The sequence below is a fragment of the Ambystoma mexicanum genome, chromosome 5p, assembly GCF_040938575.1.
Source record: "Ambystoma mexicanum isolate Mex_15411 chromosome 5p, UKY_AmexF1_1, whole genome shotgun sequence".
Classification (NCBI taxonomy): Eukaryota; Metazoa; Chordata; class Amphibia; order Caudata; family Ambystomatidae; genus Ambystoma; species Ambystoma mexicanum.
Window position 1 is genome coordinate 295,657,902 of NC_090930.1, and position 19,282 is coordinate 295,677,183.

A 19,282-nucleotide genomic window follows, 5' to 3' on the forward strand; every position below is an offset into this window, starting at 1 on the left:
CTTAACAGTTATACATGTACATTGTCATAATACAGGAACCTATGCACCTTTGTGTTTGAGAAGCAGCTGATATTCTGTTCAGGGAGTTGCCTTTCACACTCTGTGCTGGCACTGGCGGCAGGCATTGTGTGCCCAGAACCAAGCTACATACTATATTATGGTTCCATGCAATAATGTCGCCACAGAAATCTCGCCATGCAAAAATATTGCCGAAAAATGGCCGTTTTTTGTGGCGACATTATTGCATGGAACATGCGGGGGACACCCCCGCAACCCCCAAACTTTTTTTTTCTTTTTTTTCTTTTTTGTTTAAATTTTTTTTTGCCCCTGTCCCCATATATATGGTCACCCATATAATATCGCGGCGACCATATATATGGGGATAATATTACCTGATACCTATATTATTGCAGGTGTCTAGCAATGTAATTTGCTTATCACTGGTGAGTAAGGATGTCACGAATAGACTGGTCACGTTGATATGGGTTTCCATATGGCTATTGCACAATGCCGTGTGTTATGTGGTTATTTGTGTTTCAGGCCACCTTTGTGGCAGAATAGACTTAGATCAAGTTAATATCACTTAATTGTTTTAGAATATATTAGTCTGGTTATGGAGCCTAAGCAAACACATGCAGGTCTCCGGGTAATAAACATCCAAGAGACACCTTATAAAGAATCAATAATGACACTAGTATGTTTTATATTTATGTAGAGTTTTCGGTGCATATAAATAAAACATTCGTACACTAGCATTTAACTTAATAGGGCTAAAGGAGTACGTGTCTACAATATTTTAAACAAGATTAAAGTTGATATTTTGTTTACATTTTCAGACCCCAATTATTGGACTGCTTTTATAGGCTGCAGTTTTGGGCTCACTCCTTAACTCTCGTGAACTAAAGCCAACATCAGGCAGAATGGCTGTGTACCTGTGATGTATTGCCATCTGGCAAGGGTTTGAAAGCCGTGGCTAGTTTGATTTTTATTAAATAATAACATGATGTGTCTATGTCCATCACTGTAAGGGTAATCTGCTGACATGATTCCTCTTTCATAAACTCCAGACCAAACAAATAGTGCGTAACTGTGGCCTGCATCAGTATCCTGATTTGCAACGCCTGCTCTACCAGAGTCACAGAGCAGGTTCGGAGGTCACAGCTGCCCATTTGACAGCTGCAGTGGCAGCCAAGTCTCTACATTGCATGGGCTGCATGTATGATATGTACCCCTATACCAAAACTATTATCATCATAAACAGCCCATGATGGTGCCGGGTTCAACTCTAATAATAAAACTATACCTGGTTAAAACATAGTGCATGGCACCTTATGATCATTCATTTCAAGAGCATCGATTGGGTCCCTGAAGCAGGCCAGCTTTAGTCCAATCACCTGTGGGCTTTTGCCTTTAAAAGAAGCATTCTCACACCACTTCTGTGAAACAACTCTGGAACCTAAACCTGCGAGAAGATTTCGCTGGACCTTGCTTTGAGAGCAGTCCTTTATAAACTCTTCCATTTGAGAGGGGAGCATAGGTATTCCAAGGCAGAGCCCAGCTCTGTCCCCTAACCACTCCTAGGGACCCTTGGGGGTGAACTATGCTGCTCCACCAAGACTGCATCTCTGCCAGCCACCTAGTTCCCTGAGATCTCACTGTGTTGCAGGACCCTTGAAAGTGTATGCTAGCCTCCCCTGTGTTTGGGAGCCAGAGGAAGGGTTAACCTTGGCCATTGAGACTCTGGAGTGGGACTCACAGCACCTGGAAGCCAGAAGAGCCGAGATCTCTGTTTCAAAGTTGACCCGCTGCAAGCCGTGATTCAAGCATGTTTGACACTGAATAACTTATAAGGACCCTTTGAAGCTGCTTTTGGCGTTCATTGTTCTTCAAACCTCCATTTGCCTGTTCGACTCCATTCGCCACTGCACTGCGGCAACTGAAGTGCATCATTGCCTCGGCTAGAATTGAAGGAGTACCGATTCTTGGCATTGCTCTGAGCCTCGAACCTGCAACTTCTTCGTAGCTGCTGCTGTAAGTTGATCGACCCAAGCCTGGTGTTCCCTGAACAGCGACCACAGAGCCTCCGCATTAAATTGACTCACCTGCTCATCCTGGTACCAGGTCAACCGCCATCGAACCTCGACCGCTGACCGAACCTGGTGATTGTCCGATCCGCACAGCTTGAGTAGACACTTTGAGACTACAGCTACCTTCCGTTCGATTCCGACTCGATGCCAGCTTAATTGCAACATGTGATAACTGCATTGCCATCAATTAATAAGAACGAGCAGCAAAATACTTCCTAAAAGTGTCTATTGACATTGAGGAAAAGATCAGCTCGGGGCTAAGCTTAAATAAGATTAAAAAAACAAAACAGACACCAAAGTCAATAAACAGTCAGTTAACAATGAGTTATGTATGATGTACTGGCCCTATAACTGCCCCATATGTTCGGATATGGACTACACATGAATCCCAGGCACTATCTAATTTCTCTCAATGCAGGAACATATGCAGTACTGATAGAATTACCAACTGGTGGTATTTCCTACATACTAGTTACCCATATCTCAGGATGCATAATGATGAAATTGGCTTTGGCTTGCAAAAGACAATGCTCTAGAGTCTCAGAGCTTCTTTTGGTGCAAGTGATGGAATGCACTAGCACATCCCCTTCACTTGCGCCCCAAAAAGTTTGCACATAATTCACAAGGGGCATCCATGATGTGCGCATTCAGATATCCCTGTTCACCCTCTTAGCACAATCAGGGAGTGCTCCTATGCATCCCAAATTCACAAACGGGAGGGGCTTTCAAATGCATAGAAAACAAACATATTTCCCTATACCTGTTTGGAGCATACATGGGGTGTGTGCAATGCATGAAACAGTGATTTCAGACACTCACACATTTGTTTTTAAATATAGAAGCAGTGCTATTGATAGCAATGCTGCCTCACTTGCATTCTATCCTTTCAGCTTAATTTCATCTATTTTTAGCATTTCACAATCATGGGCCCGTCACTGTTATGAACTAGGAGCCTGTTATACACAAGTGTCAGGCACGCTCTCTCGACACTAATGATGATGAGTTATTTACATAGCGCTTTTGCCAAATCTCCTTGCATAGAGCATATCTACATACATTACCCAAGCAAAGTTGGTACTGATTGATCAACCTTGGAAGGATTTAAGGCTGAGTTGGCCTTGCCAGTATTCGATCCTGTGACCTGCAGATCAAACACAGATCGCAGCAGCCAGCACTCAACCCGCTGAGCTATCATACCGGCTAAGACATGCAAGGGTAATTACCAGTGCATCATTTTAGTGCAGCTCAGCCCCCTGGAAATGCCTTTTGTGGATAAGTTGACAAGTCAATTTCCAAAAATAGGTCATCTGAAAAAGTGCATCCTCTGTGCTATTTTCAGATGCTCCATTTTATAAGAATTGGTGCAATATGTACAAATGTGAGTTTTAGATTACAATTCCTCAGGTGGCAGATGCGCCTAATTTCTTTTCTGAAGGACAGAGGAACTCAAGATTGTCTTTGAATCGAAGGTAGTGAGTCACAGTCGGTCAATATGTCTGTGGTTGCCACTGCAAATGAAATGGTGAATTTTGTGTTGAATGATTTCAAAAATGATTTAGAGATTGATAGAAGGAGGAGACCACTTCCTACTGCCAACAAAGCAGCCTTCACCTGATTTAGGGGTCATATCCGATAGTGGAAATACAGACTCTTCACCATCTTCAGCCCAGCTTCCGGGTTTTCCAACCCCACTCCTCTAGACCCCTCCTTCATTGAGAGTTTGGTGGCAGGGAACTGAAGTGGTGGTAACAATGCCACCTCTACAAACAGTTCACAGGTGTTGGGACAGCCCTACATGAATGCGTGGCCAGTCAGGGGAACTCCCCCAATGTTCCATGAGACTGGACAGGTCGGTGAGAGAGCTGGCAGATCACTGTAAGTGCACGTGTCTTCCCTGTTTCACCAGCCAAGGTTTGCAATGGTCAGTTTCATTGAGTGATTGTTGTCTGCTGAAAATATCTTGGTCCCACAGAATTCTTGACCACCAAATGACATTGTTTTTAATAATCCAGAGTGAATTAAATGCCCTACCACTTTCCGATCCTGCCAGATCATTATCCCAACATATTGGGGTCCTCATTATAGAAAGAGACCATAGTGGACTGCCTGGCATTGCTGGACGACGGTGCCTCTCCCCAGTACGGGTAACAGGAGAGGGTTAGTTTTCCGCTTTGGCATGGTTGCAGGCCCCTTTCTAATTTGGAATCCCATGAGTTCTGCATTGACCCATAGCTTGGGATGGCGTTAGGGGCTACATTTCCCCACCTGGAAGGTGGTTACAAGGGGCCCCTGACAGCGGGGTCGGGGGTCCACATGGCCACCTGCTCCTGATGGAGTCATGTACGTCCACCAGCTACACGAGCCAAAAGTTGGACATGGCCAGTCACTGGGAAAACATGGCACTATGCCATTTTTCTCTCAGATGGAATAGGATTACTTTATGTAATCCCACTTCATCTGGGTGTACGTTCCCATGGGATTACTTACTGTCTTATCTGCCTTAGCCCAGGAAATCAATTGTGCTGCCTGAAGACTCCCCTATGCAGAAGAGAATCTGTTACCAAACTGCTACTGCTTGCATAAGGTAGATTTGTGAGTTTGTTCCAGGTTTTGAGGGTTTCTGAAGTGCCTTCAAATGCTGGTAGAGTCCACAGAGTCAGCATACAACAATTGATTATGTTGCACTCTTCACAAACCTGGCTGGGGATTGGGGTCGTGAACTCTGATGAGCCATGGCCATGGTCCTCCGGAATTGATACCTCTCTAGATGGATGCACTGTAAGCCACCAGCCAACGGGTACGCCTCCATAAGCTAAGAAGTGTCAAATGGACGTCAGTCTAATACTCTGTTTCTATTCAAGTAGCACCGTTTGGCAGCATTTTCGGATGTACTCGACTAAATCTCTGAATCTGTGAAAGCTAGAGCTGGGAAAAGAAGACACTCAGATGGTGCAGAGGTTTCACCGGCGGTTATAGGGCTGCATAACCATGGTGATACAGGCCTCCACACCAGGCCTTCCATGTGCATCCTCCAGTTACCCAATCTGCCCTCCTTCAAATCACACTTACATTGTTAAAAATAGCAACTGGAAACAAAATACACAAACAAGGTAATACAATGAGTATTAATTAATCAATATAGGGAATAAATAAAAAGGAAAAAACCCAGTATTGAGTTGGTTGATGCTCAGACATTGGCAATAGGAATAATATGGCCAACAGCAGTGGATAAGGATTAGGGCTTTCATGCAGATATATGTTTCCTTATGAGGAGGGTGTCAATTTACCTCCATTTTATTATTATTTGTTTTGTGTAATATGGTTTAGACAAAAGTGGATACACATATTTATCAAACCACTTATTACAATTATGACATATCTTCATATGCCTAAACAAACACACATGAATAGAAGTTAACCTTTACAACTGTTTCAGGCCTTCATTGACCTTTGTCAGGTTGCAGTCTTAACACTATTGACACATTTTCATGAAATCACTGCACACACATCTATTACACCCAAGTCTCATGTCACTCTTTTAAACTCTGTCACACCAAATTTCAGTACTCATTATATTAATGATAATTCAATCCTATACATTATCAAACTTGCCCTCTCTTTAATATCCTTAAGATGAAATACCAATTAAATAAACCAGCACAAATTAAAGAGGGCTCCTCGCTGGCTAGATATCTTTATTAGAATGAATCTCACTATAATTGTTCCTTATTATGTTTTGTTTTGTTATGTTAAGTTATTTTATGTTGATTTATACCATGCACCGCTACTACCCAAGGGCAGTCTCCAGGTGCTCTGCAAGAGAAGAGGGTGGGGTGTGCTAGTGAGGATAGGATAGGTTCCGAACCAGGATGAACTGGCATCTGTGTGCGTTGTTTTGCTTGTGGGAGTTAGTTGAGAGACCCCGCTTGCTGTAACCATAAGGGTAGGACTCAGTGACTCGGAATATATGCTAGTATTTGTGTTGGGTGTGCGGGTGGTATGAAGTTAGGGTGGGGTAGCGGTTGTGCACACTGGTTAGTTATATCCATAAGGAGGTCCAAGGTCACGAATGATTGTTGTGCTTAAGTGTTGATGGATTTATGGACTATTGTATGGGTATGTTACCTCTAGAGGGATGGTTGAGTGTGAGAATTAGATGAGTTCTAGGTGTGTCTATGTGCAGTGTGATTAGCCCCCAGTCATAGTGGTGATGGATATGTTGGAGGAGCAGGAAACAGTGGATTGGTTAGTACAGCTACCAGTTATCTACTAGCTATCTACCAGTATTTTCATAAATGTACACTGTGAGACACCGTAAGATTTGGGAATTGCGCCGTTCATATCTTTGTTGGCCTTTACAGTCCCTACAGGATCCTTAGTGTTCCAGAGGAAATGTTTCAGCTCCCCGTGATCACATAGCTCTGAAGTAAATACAGTCTTAATTTCACAGGGCAATGGCTTTTCACTGAATTTTAAAATGGATCTCTGTAAATGGCTTCAGTCCCAAAAGCTCGAGAAAAAAACCTATACGTTCAAATGTTCGAGCATTATTCCGCAGGGCCAAATAGATATTCTCTTAATCTTTTTCAGCTAGATCCCTTTATATCTGTTTTTCATACTGAGCATTGCTTAGGGAAAAGAACATCTCAGTTGGAATATCTATAGTTAGCCTCCAAAAATTGTTCATACACAGCTTGCCATATATCAGCCCAGCAATGTGTCTAATATTATTCACTCCGTCCCTTTTTAGGGTGTTTTGCTCAGCGCGGTGGATCTTTACATTAAACATAGTAGCCCACCCGTCTCAGTGGGGCCCTGGGAAACCAGTCAAACATCTGTCATAGTATACCCACTAGACATTCCTGTAGACAACTCCAGAGGCCTTCTCCAGATATGACCATGTAGTCCGCATATCCAACTAAGATCCCAAGAAATCCGAGCATTCAACAGCAAATAAGACCATCATTATGGCCTTCACTGTTATAAAGGATATCCACTTATCTCACACCACATTTTGTTAATACGCTCATGACTATTGGATCTTTATTCATCATCATATTTCGGATTATGTGCCAGCTTAGTCTAGCATCAAACGTTTGAATCAACAGTTTTTATTGAAAAACAACTTCAGTTTGTGCACAAGTAAATACATCAGTGACCAATATTTTTGTTTTGTTTTGCCAAAACACATGATTTTTTATTTAACTTTTTTTAGCTCCAGCTGATGTTGAATTAAAAAAGAGACATCCTTTCCAATGCACACTGTAATGGAAAGGTATAGAGGGTTATTAAGTCGTCAGCGTATGCCCTGCTTCTGATAAGCGTATGGGGTGCATCAAGGTTAGGTGGACAGGTACAGACCTAGCCTCGTATACCTGTTACATCCACCTATATAGAAATGAAACATTAGGGAGCCAAAGAAACAACTTTGCTTAAGTCCACCCGTGATTTGAATGTCTTTTGTTACTAAGCTAGGATGATCCATATACAGCCCTATCTGAATTTTAATAACATCCAGACATGTACTATTTATGCCCCAGTTTGGAGCCCAATATATCACGGACATTCCGCACATAAGTAACAGAATGGTCAGGTGTTATTGTTAGTTGAAGCTATGTGTGCCAGGAATCTCGGAGTCAGTGTATTTACACTGGTTCAAAAGCCCGGCCTACAACCTGTCTGAAACAGTGAAAACCTATTCTTCTCCTACACCCACGAGGTTGGAGCTCTCAACAACCATTCTGCGAATGTTTTGCCTGGCCCATCCAACAGGGCTAACAACTAGTAGCTTATGGGCTCTTCCTGCTTCCCTTCTTGATATATTGGAAAAACAATGCTTATTCTCCAGGATTCTGGCATTGCTCTCTCATCCCCTCCATCCAATACTTTCAAATCATACACAAAACAACCCACCCCAGTAAACTGGTGCATGTTTAAGTAACATGTTACACAAAACCCTCGTCCCCATTCCCCTAGAGTTTTTTTAATATAGTTATTTGAATACATTATTTTGACGTACAGTGATGTTCCCATATGTCAAATATCTGGGCGTTAGTCCTTCTTTCGTCCATGATATAGGGGAACAGGTTTATCATGTGACTTTGCCACTCCTGCTTAGAGATGGCTTTATTATGGGTTACCAGACTTTGTCCATGGACTCAATGCAGTAAGGGCCATGTGTCTGTGCTCTTCATTATTACCTCTAAGAGTTGGTCCTATCAATAGTATCATGTTTGAATTCATGGGCTCTTCCCAAGCCTGATCTGCCCATTCAATTTAAATATCTCCATTAGGCTTTCATGACGTTTTCCAGCTAGCCAATAATGTTCTAGGGATTGCCTATTTTCTGTGAAGAAAGATAACCCATACCCGTCTTTCACTAAACTCGCAACTGCAGACCAAGCAATTCTCGTACCACCATTTTGAACAACAATTTCACTGGCCACTACCGCCTCTACTTGGCTTTCTCTGGTCATTTTCAATTTTAGTCTTAGTAGCTAATGGTCACTTTGCCCTTGGGGAATCCCTTTCAGTGATGTTTTATGTTGGAAAAATCATATCCACGGGTAGAAGCATAGACGATCACCACCGTAGCATTAATGGGTTGTCCCATTTAAATCCACAATTGATCATCCGAAAACAAAGTGACTACTTTCTCAATCCGGAAGCTATCTTTCTCAGTTATATATATATATGATATGATATTTATAACGCACTTAATACCCAGAGGTTTCTAAGCATGGACCGAGGATTGAACCGCTGTTGCTCTGTGTTGTCTTGCTTCCAAGGCGAGCACGTTGCCCCTGAGCTATCCTCCTAAGACAAATGTTCGTTCAATCTGACAAGATCTGCCTGTCTTCATCCTTTTTCCTTGTGGAGATGCATTTGGCATTAACATCTCCTAGGAAACAAATTAAATGAGGTCAGGTAGGAAGAAGGGGGATCTTTCTACTGCCATACATGAAGCAAGCAGAATTGGTGGAGACCCCATGAGACTGGGGGGTAGAGGGAGAAGCAGCAAGGGAGAGTGAGGAAAGGTGAGCAATGGCATTCTGGAAGGGAGTGTCAGGAAATAGACCACAGCGTATAACAAGAGTATTTGGCAGCCGAGTACATCCATCAGGTTACGTGAAATTGAAGCTCTAAGCTGGCTGTTATTGCATCGTTGTGCTGCCTAGAAAGGCTTCATTTGTTTTTGATAACTGAAGGTGTTAGTTCCTTAATGCAGTCTGCTTTTCCTCTGGCTAGAGGCTTGCAGACGGTGGGCTTCAGTCCTCTCCTGTAACCTCTATCGTCTGTCAGTAAGTGTACACTAACATCACCATTAGAGGATTATAATGCAATCAAACTATTGTGAGATCACAATTGGGGGTTCTAACAATATCATGCTCTTTTAATTAAATGTTCTTATGTTCTACTGTAGTAGATCATGGAATGTCATATTAGCACATGGATTCATTAGAGGCCTTTTCTTAGACAATCAGGATGCCCATTATATAGTCCATAGTCTTTGGTATGGATCTCAATGCATAGCATTCTGACTTGAGCAGCAGCCTAATATCATGTACTTTCCTTTTAAGTTGCATAGCTCCATGTGCTTGTAGCCCTATAGTCCTCATAAGGAGTTACGAACGCATAGGATAATGACCCTTCCGAAATGCATAGACCTCGGATTTGCATGGGGCAATAACTTGTGGGCAGGCTATTATCTCACGATCATGACCATCCCTTGGTCAATGAAGCATAAGAATATTACACTACACTTGACTTTATAATGGAATGGATATTTGTGAGATTGACATCTGAGCATTATGAGCTCCAAAGCAGTCTTCCTGGTGTGTGAGTGGAAGTACATACATGTGGGCTTCTCTAGTGTGTGTTGACATTGGTGTGTCACTGATGAGAAGAATGTCAGTTGGGATGTATAGCAAGTCATTCATTGCATATCAGATTAGGACACGTATACGTCATCCCCCTCTTCATACTGACCACTGTTTCTGCGGTATTACCCAATTCGATTTATTTTAATTGATTGAATTATACATCTGGCCGAATTCGGCCAGTACCATTCGAACGATTGAAATCGATCAAATTGGGTAATCACTACCAAAAATGAGGAGCAGGGTTTGCGGGGGTGTCCTGCGCTCCCATGTTCGGTATTGATGGCCTTTGGAGGTAACGGTGGTGTCCCCCACTTCCTGAGGATTAGAGGCAGGGAACAGGAAGAAAAAAAAGAAGAAAGGCAGACCCTGCAGCGTCAGATCCGCCCCGCGTAAGAGGGACGGAACTGATGCTGCAGGGTCAGAAATAAAGCGGCCGTGCAAAAGTTAAGTGGGGGAGAGTGGGGACGTATTGGGGGTGGTGGGAGGCATAGATTTATGAATTTTAGCCATGACAAAATTGGTTTCGCTGCAAAATGGACTACGGTCAATTCCGCCGCGAACATTATGCCACGGCCAAATCACACAGATCCGTTTCTTCATTGCATTTTGGATGTACCGCAGGACATTCTTACGGGTTCTTTTTTAGAGATGACAATAACACCTGAATGTATCCCTCATTCATTCTATATTTGTAATATGCCCTGTGCATAGACACAAACATGAGTTATACTGACTGCTGAGAAGCTCCCAAGAAACAAAAGAGAAATAAATGTTAAAGCCCGCCAAGTGAGAGGCAAAATCACCTTGATAATACAAAATAATCCAGCAACTTTCATTGCACACCATATTCTATTTGGGAGGATAGCTCAGGGACAATGTGCTCGCCTTGGAAAGAAGACGGTACAGAGCACCACAGGTTTGATCCCCAGGTCTGCACTTAGAAACCTCTGGGTGTTAAGCACGTCATAAATAACCTATCATCTCATTCATATATTGCTTTAATCATCCAGAGTTGGTCTTTGTGGCTAAAAAGTTGTGGGTGTGTTGATTGCTTTATTTTCCTCCCAACAGAGCCCAGTGAAACAGAATTGCAGCAGCCAGCAAGAACAGCAAAACCTTAACAATCAAAATTACCTGCTACCAGATCTCTTACAGCAAAGCCATCGCTCTGTCACCTCCCTCAACCAGCACAACACTGCGCAAACCGGGCACGGATCTCCTATCAAATCCGAAAAAGAGCAGGTAGGATTTACGCTGCAGTGTGGTCCCAGCCTGACTGCTCCCCAGGGATGGGCTGTCATTGTAATCCTGTCTCAAGTGGCCTTCTCTGTGTATTATTTTCTTCCCTCTTTCTCATCACATTACTTTTACATTTTAATTTAGACACTGCAACTGCAAGCAAGGTCCCGCCAGCCAATATTTCACTTTCTGTTGATATGTCTCCTAGGATGAAACATTCACAACTAATCTGTGTGTTAATCCTGTGTGTAAAACCTAGTAGGGTCGAATGTGCACCAACTGTCTAACATGAGTTCACTGAACAGCCTGGAAAGGAGAGCCTGCACTTACGACAAGACAATTAAATGGGGACCAATTCATGGCAGGATCCTCAGGAGAGTAGCGATTGAGATGCTTGAGCATCCGCATGGCAGTCTCCTCAGACCACTGACGTGTTTTGCTGTCAAGTTGATCTATCCAGATGGCTAACGTGTACGCCAAGCACTGGTCTCTGATATGGGAGGACCAGCCTGCACTTCAGAATTTCCAATTCCCAGGCAAGGCTGACTTTGCCTTTCATCCTTCCAATGCCTCTAGATTGATTAGTGTTGCATTTGGTGATACAATCACCTGTTTTTACCGCTCTTAGAAGCAGGGGTCACTTGGCATGAAGTGCTGCACTAGTGCACAAGTGATTTTAATTTTAAGTATTGACTCACAGAGGGAGTACTCAACGTGGATCCACACTTGTGTGTCCTTCTGAACTTTCCTAAACGTTTGCCTTGTTGACACCCAGGGACTATGAACAGCTGTACTCAGCTTCTAAACCTTCACCCACTCCCGCTTGTTTCCTGTGGAATGGCATAGCTGCCTTGATTTACATTTGTTTTGGTCTACAGGGCCTGCCTGTCAGGATGTTCTGACCTCCAACGCTACGTGCAGTCGTCTACCGGAAAAGCTACGCCTCATTTCGTCATTACATTTCCATGACCAATCAGAATGCATCCTGCAATTACACAAGCACTGATCTGATCAAATGTATCTACTCCCCTCTACCTGTCCATCATCATTACACTCTTTTTCTATCACACGAATCCCCTTTACAGAACGTTTCACAGCCCTCAAGCAACAAATGCAGTTGTCTCCCTTCAACATAAATTGACAATAAATCGCAAAGCAACATACCACGTCTATCGAAGTCCAGCGAAACTGTATATATGCATTGACTCCAGCAGTCAAGCCCTATGCAGCGCACAGGCTTTCATTCAATGCTTATTCATCAAGGCATTCAAACAGCAAAGTCAATGCCCTATGTATGTAACCATAGCTCACATGGCTGCCATACAGGCCAAGACAGTGCATTGCTCCCCGTTTGCCTGTGGTCGTCACTGGGTTAGAAGCGTATGTTTGGTTCATAGCCTGCAAGATTCTACAGGTCCCTTCTTAAAGGGTTAAAACAAAAGAGGTGATGACTGGAAGGTTTAGAATAAATCTTAACCTCTGGCATTGCTCTGGGCAACCCTCCAGACCATTGTTCTTCCCCTGCCAAGCCATTACAAAAGTGAAAGACCATATGCAAATCAGGCTTGGTCCCACCCCCAAGGGGGTAGTCCAGCCCGAACTGCTAGGTCACATCCCTTCTGCACGAGACCACAAGCATCCTCAAACATTTTTCTTAAAGGGGTAACTGAGAAAGGGACTTTGGTGGTCTTTGGTGCCATCAACCAAATATATGTGGATTTTTTTTTTCTTTTTTTAAATGTTGAGAAGTGTGAACATGGGGTCGAAATGTTTTCAAATTAGGACACATTGGTTAAACACACCTAGAATACATCAGATACATGAAATCATGCAACAATTAAATACAATCGATTTTTTTTGGCGTGTCATCTCCCTCTTTAATGAATACACCACAAGAGTCCAATGACAACTAAACATCTCTGTCTACAACCACCTTCCACAGCTCTGATTCCAGGTTAAAAAGAAAGGAATTTTAGGCTCTCAATAAAATGTAAAAAAGTTCAAGTGAATGTATTTTTTATATTAAAATAAGAATTAATCATAAGTGCACATACCCATTGACGCAGGTGAAATGAAATGACAATATACTATGAGCAGTCATTGCTGCTCCTACAGGGTCCTAATGAGCAGTTTTCTTGGTACCTTTGGCATCCATCCCAAGACCAAGCAACATCACCATTGTGCTTAACCACTAGAAAGAGGAGATAGAGTTAGTCAACAGGATAACAGTTGCCAAAATGGTGGAGATGAATAGTCTGAGTTCTTGGAACAAGGTACAAAGTACACACCGTCATGAAGTTGACCATCTTGCCCAAAACACGGCAGTTTGATGTCGGATACAGGGATAGTGATCGGCAAAGGTCACCAATGCCCAGGCCTCCCCGGGGAAGGGATTGCTAGTCCCAGGATTGAGGTTCACCAGGTACTAATGTTCAGCGCTGTGTGATGGATACCGGATCAGAAATGAGCACAATCATGTTTTCAAACTACAGGGTTTAATGCAAGAAAAAGCAAGTGCACCTACATGCATAACCGCAGAGCTTCGTTTCTGAAAATCACTGGTCTCAGCTGAACAGGGTGCTTGCTCCCAGTATACACTATTACTGCCAGAAAAGGGGCCTTTTAACAAAGCTTATCCATGATTCGTAGGTAGCTCTAACTCGAATAAATACTGCCTTCTTAAGCCCCAGGGCCCAGTAGAAGTCAGGTGTATGGTGGCTTAATAGCTGGTAGTGTTGGCATACAGGGAAGTGAGTGCAAGGAATGCAGCCTTGAAGTTAATCCTTACCTAAATAAGAAGCAGCAGTTGTATAGGAGCAGCAGGGTGTTTATCTTGAACTTCCTAGCCCCTGAAACCAAGGAGTTTAGGCACATAAAGATGTCATCCTTACAGGCAGAGCTTTGTCAAGGTTTCTGTTAATCAGAATGCGTTTTTCTGAATATTATTGACTATTTCAGTGGTCCCTTGTGTACATTGTCTACTGATTTTTTAGAAGGACCAAGTTCTGTCTAATTATGGCACAGTCCCCACACATTCCCACATGCAACTTTACATCTAACGTTAGCCCTGGCATCAAGCTTTAAAATATGCACAGCAAACATTTCTGCTGAAAACGTAAATAAATATTTCGGTACGTTTGTTGTTTTTAGAGCATCTCTGTTGGTCTAAAACATTTATTTATTTATGTATTTATTTATATTTATATAGCGCATGAGACAGGCCCGTGGGCATAACAGCGATAGACAAGACTAACAAATACAAACACAGGGGGATATAAGGAAAATGCAGTCAGTCTGTGTTCATGGCGGTCGATTACTTGAACATGAAGTTTTTTAACCCATGTTTGAATTTCATAAGAGACTGACAGTCCCAAGTCCAGGGGTAAGGAATTCCAACTTATAGGATCAGCATACGTGAAAGAGTCCTGCACCACAACCTCCAACCTGGCTAGAGGGGGAGTAGTAAAGCTAGACTCTTGGATCCCAGGGCCCTTCATACCAGCAACCACCCAAGCCTATTCGACAAGTACGCTGGACTAAATCCGTACAGGAATTTATGCTTGATACACCAAATGTGAAAGCAAAGTCTACTAGCAATTGGAAGCCAGTGCAATGCTCTCCTGGCTTATTAGATGTGATCCCTCCTGGTCAATCCCTTTACAAACTTAACAACATTATTTTGGACAATCTGGAGACGCATGATTTCCTCTTTGTTTATGCCTTGTAACAGGCTAGGGCCATACTCTAGTTTGGTTTCAATGATCATCCACACAATTGATGCACAGTTTTCCCGGGACAGGAAAGGCCTCAGCTGTGCAAACAATTTTAAGTAGTAGGATGTAGATGAGACCAGGTAGCTTACATGCTTACATGAGCCTTCATGTTAAGCTCTTGACAATCACCATACCCAGTGTTTTGATTTTGGGAAGAGTAGTGATGGCACAATCCGCAATAAGAAATTCCTTATAGCCTGGGCTCAGCTTTCTCATTTCTGCGGCTGTGCCCACAACCATCATCTCTGTTTTAGCATCATTACGTGCAATGCTATTGTCCATCATCCAGTTTTGTAAAATGTAATATACTGTATTGACGACAGCCTAAGTGTCTCTGGTATAATCCCCTGGCAGGGGAATGAGACACTGAGTGTCATCAGCATAGTTTGCATGCAACACTCCTTTGGCGTTCAGTAGCACAAAAAGTGGCATGGTAAAAATAATAAAGAAAGATGGCGATAGGCACGACCCCTGTGGGACACCACAGGTTAACACCACCTCAGCCTTGTGCTCATCCGCAAAGACTCTGGTTGTACGAACTGTAAGAAAGCAATGCATCCAGCTAGCCGCTGAGAATGAAAAGCGGGCGGAATGCACAAGCCTGCTGGCCAACAAACTGTGGTCGGCATAGTCAAAGGCTGCCGAAAGGTCGATGAGCATGAGCAGCACTGTGTGTCCTGCATCCAATATTTCCAACATATAAACCTTAAGGTCCAACCAAGTAGACTCCTTACTATGTGCTCTGCGGAACACAGACTGTCTCTGGCCGAGTATTTGATGGTTCTCCCTATGATTTTGCACTTGTAAGTAGGCAGTCCGGTCTAGGATCTTTAGCAAGAATGGATCATTAGAAATAGGTCTGTAATTGGAGGGCAAGCTAGGGTCGAGGGACGGTTTCTTCAGCAAGGGTGAGACTCTGTCTGCTTGATGTTAGTAGGCACAAGACCTGCCTTGAAACGGAGTTTATCGGTTTGGTAATTATGGGTGTCTGCTGTTCAGCACAGGCTTTCACCTCCTTCGATGGGCAAACATCCCCTTTACAAAAGGCAGGCTTAAATTGGCGCACTTGCATGAGTGTTTCGCTTTCCGTAGCAGAGGCGTACTCAAACAATGAAACGTTCACGCTAACATCATGGGGAGTGTCATTGCTTCTGCAATAGCTTTCCCGGCCATGGCTTTCTTGCTTAGCATGAATATCTTCCTGGATTTGCTCATTCTGCTCTTCATGCCTCATGGCTTCCTGTATGGAGGGGCATCACATTTTATCCTTATTGATCAGTGGGATGGAGGAACAAGGGTCCTCTTAGAGAGTTCTTTAGTATCTCAGTTTGCACTCTTGATCCTCTAGTCATAGGCGGATTGATTTGTTAGCATTTAAAATTGAACTTCTGTGCTCCTTTGCTGCTAATGAGTATTTTAATCGATTCACTTCAAGATTGTTGGCTTTTTGCGGTGCAAGTGTATCTAGTGCTGTTTTAAACATATCTGTGTATGTATTGGCTATATTTTTGGCAGAGTCTAGATTAGGTAGATCTTCCAGCATATATTCAATGAAAAGGGCTAACGCTGTGGTTGTAAGGCGTCGTATATTTTTTTTAAGTGAATGTCGCTTTTTCCTGTTTTACTTTCCTTGGCTGAGGAGAGTATCCGAGGTTAAAGTGTATGAGCATGTGGTCTGACCAGGGGCATAGGCTAATATCTACCTCATCAATATTGACATTCCAACTAGACACCCAATCAATCGTCCTGCCTGTGTTATGGGTAGCAGTCATTGTGTTTTGCCGGAAACCTAGATCAGCCAAGGCTGATTCAGGAACAGAGGCCAGGGAGTCTGATTTATCATGAAGTCTCAGGTTCAAATCTCCCAGAAGTACAATCTTGGATGTCGCCTTGAGACGGGGCGGGAGGATAGCACAGCGGCAGCGTGCGCGTCTTGGAAGCAAGACGACACAAAGCAACAACTGGTTCGATCCCCGGGTCCGCGCTTAGAAACCTCCGAGTGTTTAAGCGCGTTATAAATTCGTAACTAAGACAAAAAAAGAAAAAAAATCTAATCTTAATCTGTGTTTTCTCTGTAACAGCGCCTCGATGCCTCATGGGCTGCAAGTGCGCTTAACAAATGCAAATAAAAAAATTAAAAAAAAGATTTCACCCATAAAAACAGGAAAGTCTGGCATGGGGGTGGGTGGTCAGTAGATCAAAAGAATATCAATGGTAGTGTTTGGGTACATCAGTGCTTTTACATAAAGATTGTCACAGTCATTCTGGATGGTCAGGTGCACAGAATGTATCTGGAGTGAAGACCTTTAATCAAAGTGAACCCCGAAGAATGATCAGCCCTGTGAATGGTACCGGGCCTGCTGCTCCATGCAGCCAAGTCTCCGTAACCAAGCACACATCTACATGCTTTGCTAAAATGTCATCAGCAATGTCTGTTGCATGCTTGATAAATGAGTAGGTGTTAATCAAGAGACAAGAAAGTGCAGAGGTTATGTTAAGATCTTGGCTCACAATTAAATCTGCCACCTATGTGGCATGTTTAACAGTGGAACAGGTATTTAGCAATGCAGTTTTTATTGGGTACAAAGTGGAAACCAATTTGTTAGTGCCATGTGCGTCTTCTTTCACCGGACTAACAGTGGTCAAGCCTGTGTGCTCATAAGCACTATGATCGTCCTGCATAACTAAGGGAATTTCTGAAGTCTGCATCATACAATTAACATGGCTCTAACATGCTGTGCTCCATTAAATCCTCTACTGTGTCCTGTATATCCTGTGTCGTGTTGTTATTTTCTATGGTATTACATTTTTTTTTTTTTTTATTTGTATAGCGCACAAACAGCCATGGGCATCGTGGCGCTGTTACTTTGTTACAGAGGTGCAACATAACATCGATGATGTACATAGTTCGCAGGGTTACAGAGAACATGCTACATCAAGAGCAACATAGCATAAAAGGTATATTTAGGTCTTAAGGTTACAGAGAGCGAGCATACATATGGGAGAGAACTGAGGAGGGTGTGTGCAGTTAGTTGGCTCTACCTGCTTTGGCACATTTGACAATGGGGATGGTGAGATGGTGGGAGTAGGGTGTTCTAGTGGGCTTAGAAGAGCAGATCTGCCTACTTTAGATGAAAGGTGTGGGGGGGCCGCGTGAGAGAGGCACTTATGAGTGTTGGCAAGCGTCTTGAATAAGATTCGTTCTTTAATAGGGAGCCAATATGCTGAGCGCCTGGCTGCAGAGATTTGTTCTCTTTTGTTAATGTTGAGAGCAGCTCGGAGGGTCTTGTTTTGAATTATTTGGAGTTTCTTTAGGTTTTTAGCTGAGATGCCAGCAAAGAGGACGTTGCAATAGTCTAGTTTTGAGCCTTTTTTTGCTCTGGCAATGGAAAGGCAGTTTTCTGTAGATAGGAATGGTTTGGCTGCATTAATCAGCTTAGTGGAGTACGCGGCTGAGGAGGCGATAATTTGACATGACATAGAGAGTGTGGCATCCAGGTGGACTCCAAAGGTCTTAACACAGGATGAGACACAAATCTGTGTGTTGTCAACTGTGAAGGAGGTGTATTGACTATTGAGTTTTTTTTAGGGTTTCCTTGTGACCTACTGGGAGTATTTCGACCTTTTTACCATTCAAGCAGAGCCAGTTGGCCGCCATCCAGGCCTGAATAGTCGAGTAGACGGTGTCGAGGACTTTTGCGTTTGTTTCATAGTTACCGGAAAGCGGGAGGAGGATGTGGGTGTCATCAGCATAGTTGGTGTAAGCTATGCCGATGGAGTCCAAGATATCAAAAAGTAGCTTTGTAAAAATGTTTCAGAGAGTGGGAGAAATGCATGATCCCTGCATGACTCTGCAGTGGATGGTGGATGGTGCTGTGCAGGCCTGGTCTGAGAACACTCTCATGGCTCTGCCTTCAAGGAAGGAGGTGATCCAGGTTGTGGCTTTGTTGGAGAACTGAGCAGAGGAGGTGAGGTGCTGACATAGAATATTGTGGTCCACTAGGTCAAGCAGAGCCGATTCAGTGCCATGACCAGGGCAGAAATCAGATTGACGTAGACCAAGAATGCGGTTGGTTACTGGGAAGTGTTGGACCTGTATGTATGCTGATTTGTCAAGGATTTTTAGAAGGAAGGGGACTGTTGTTATGGTCCTGTAGTTATTGGGGTCAAGTGAGTTTTATTTTCAGAAGCGGCTGTATCCAGGCTTCCTTGAGGCATGGGGGACCAGTCCTGCGGAGAAGGAGGCATTTATGAATGCAGTGAGGAACGGAGCTAATGTGGCTCTGCAATCCTTCATGAT

The 19,282-nt window shown here is 43.3% G+C and overlaps 1 protein-coding gene across 4 annotated transcripts in view; it reads left to right on the plus strand.

Annotated features, from left to right (window-relative positions):
• The window catches only part of NRK (Nik related kinase), a 1,461,188-nt gene that overhangs the window by 1,182,354 nt on the left and 259,552 nt on the right, over positions 1-19,282 (plus strand). For all 4 annotated transcript variants that reach the window (XM_069612728.1, XM_069612727.1, XM_069612725.1 and 1 more), the window contains one exon: positions 11,042-11,212. In XM_069612728.1, the coding sequence (XP_069468829.1) occupies positions 11,042-11,212 (171 nt within the window). The remainder of the gene's footprint in view (positions 1-11,041; positions 11,213-19,282) is intronic.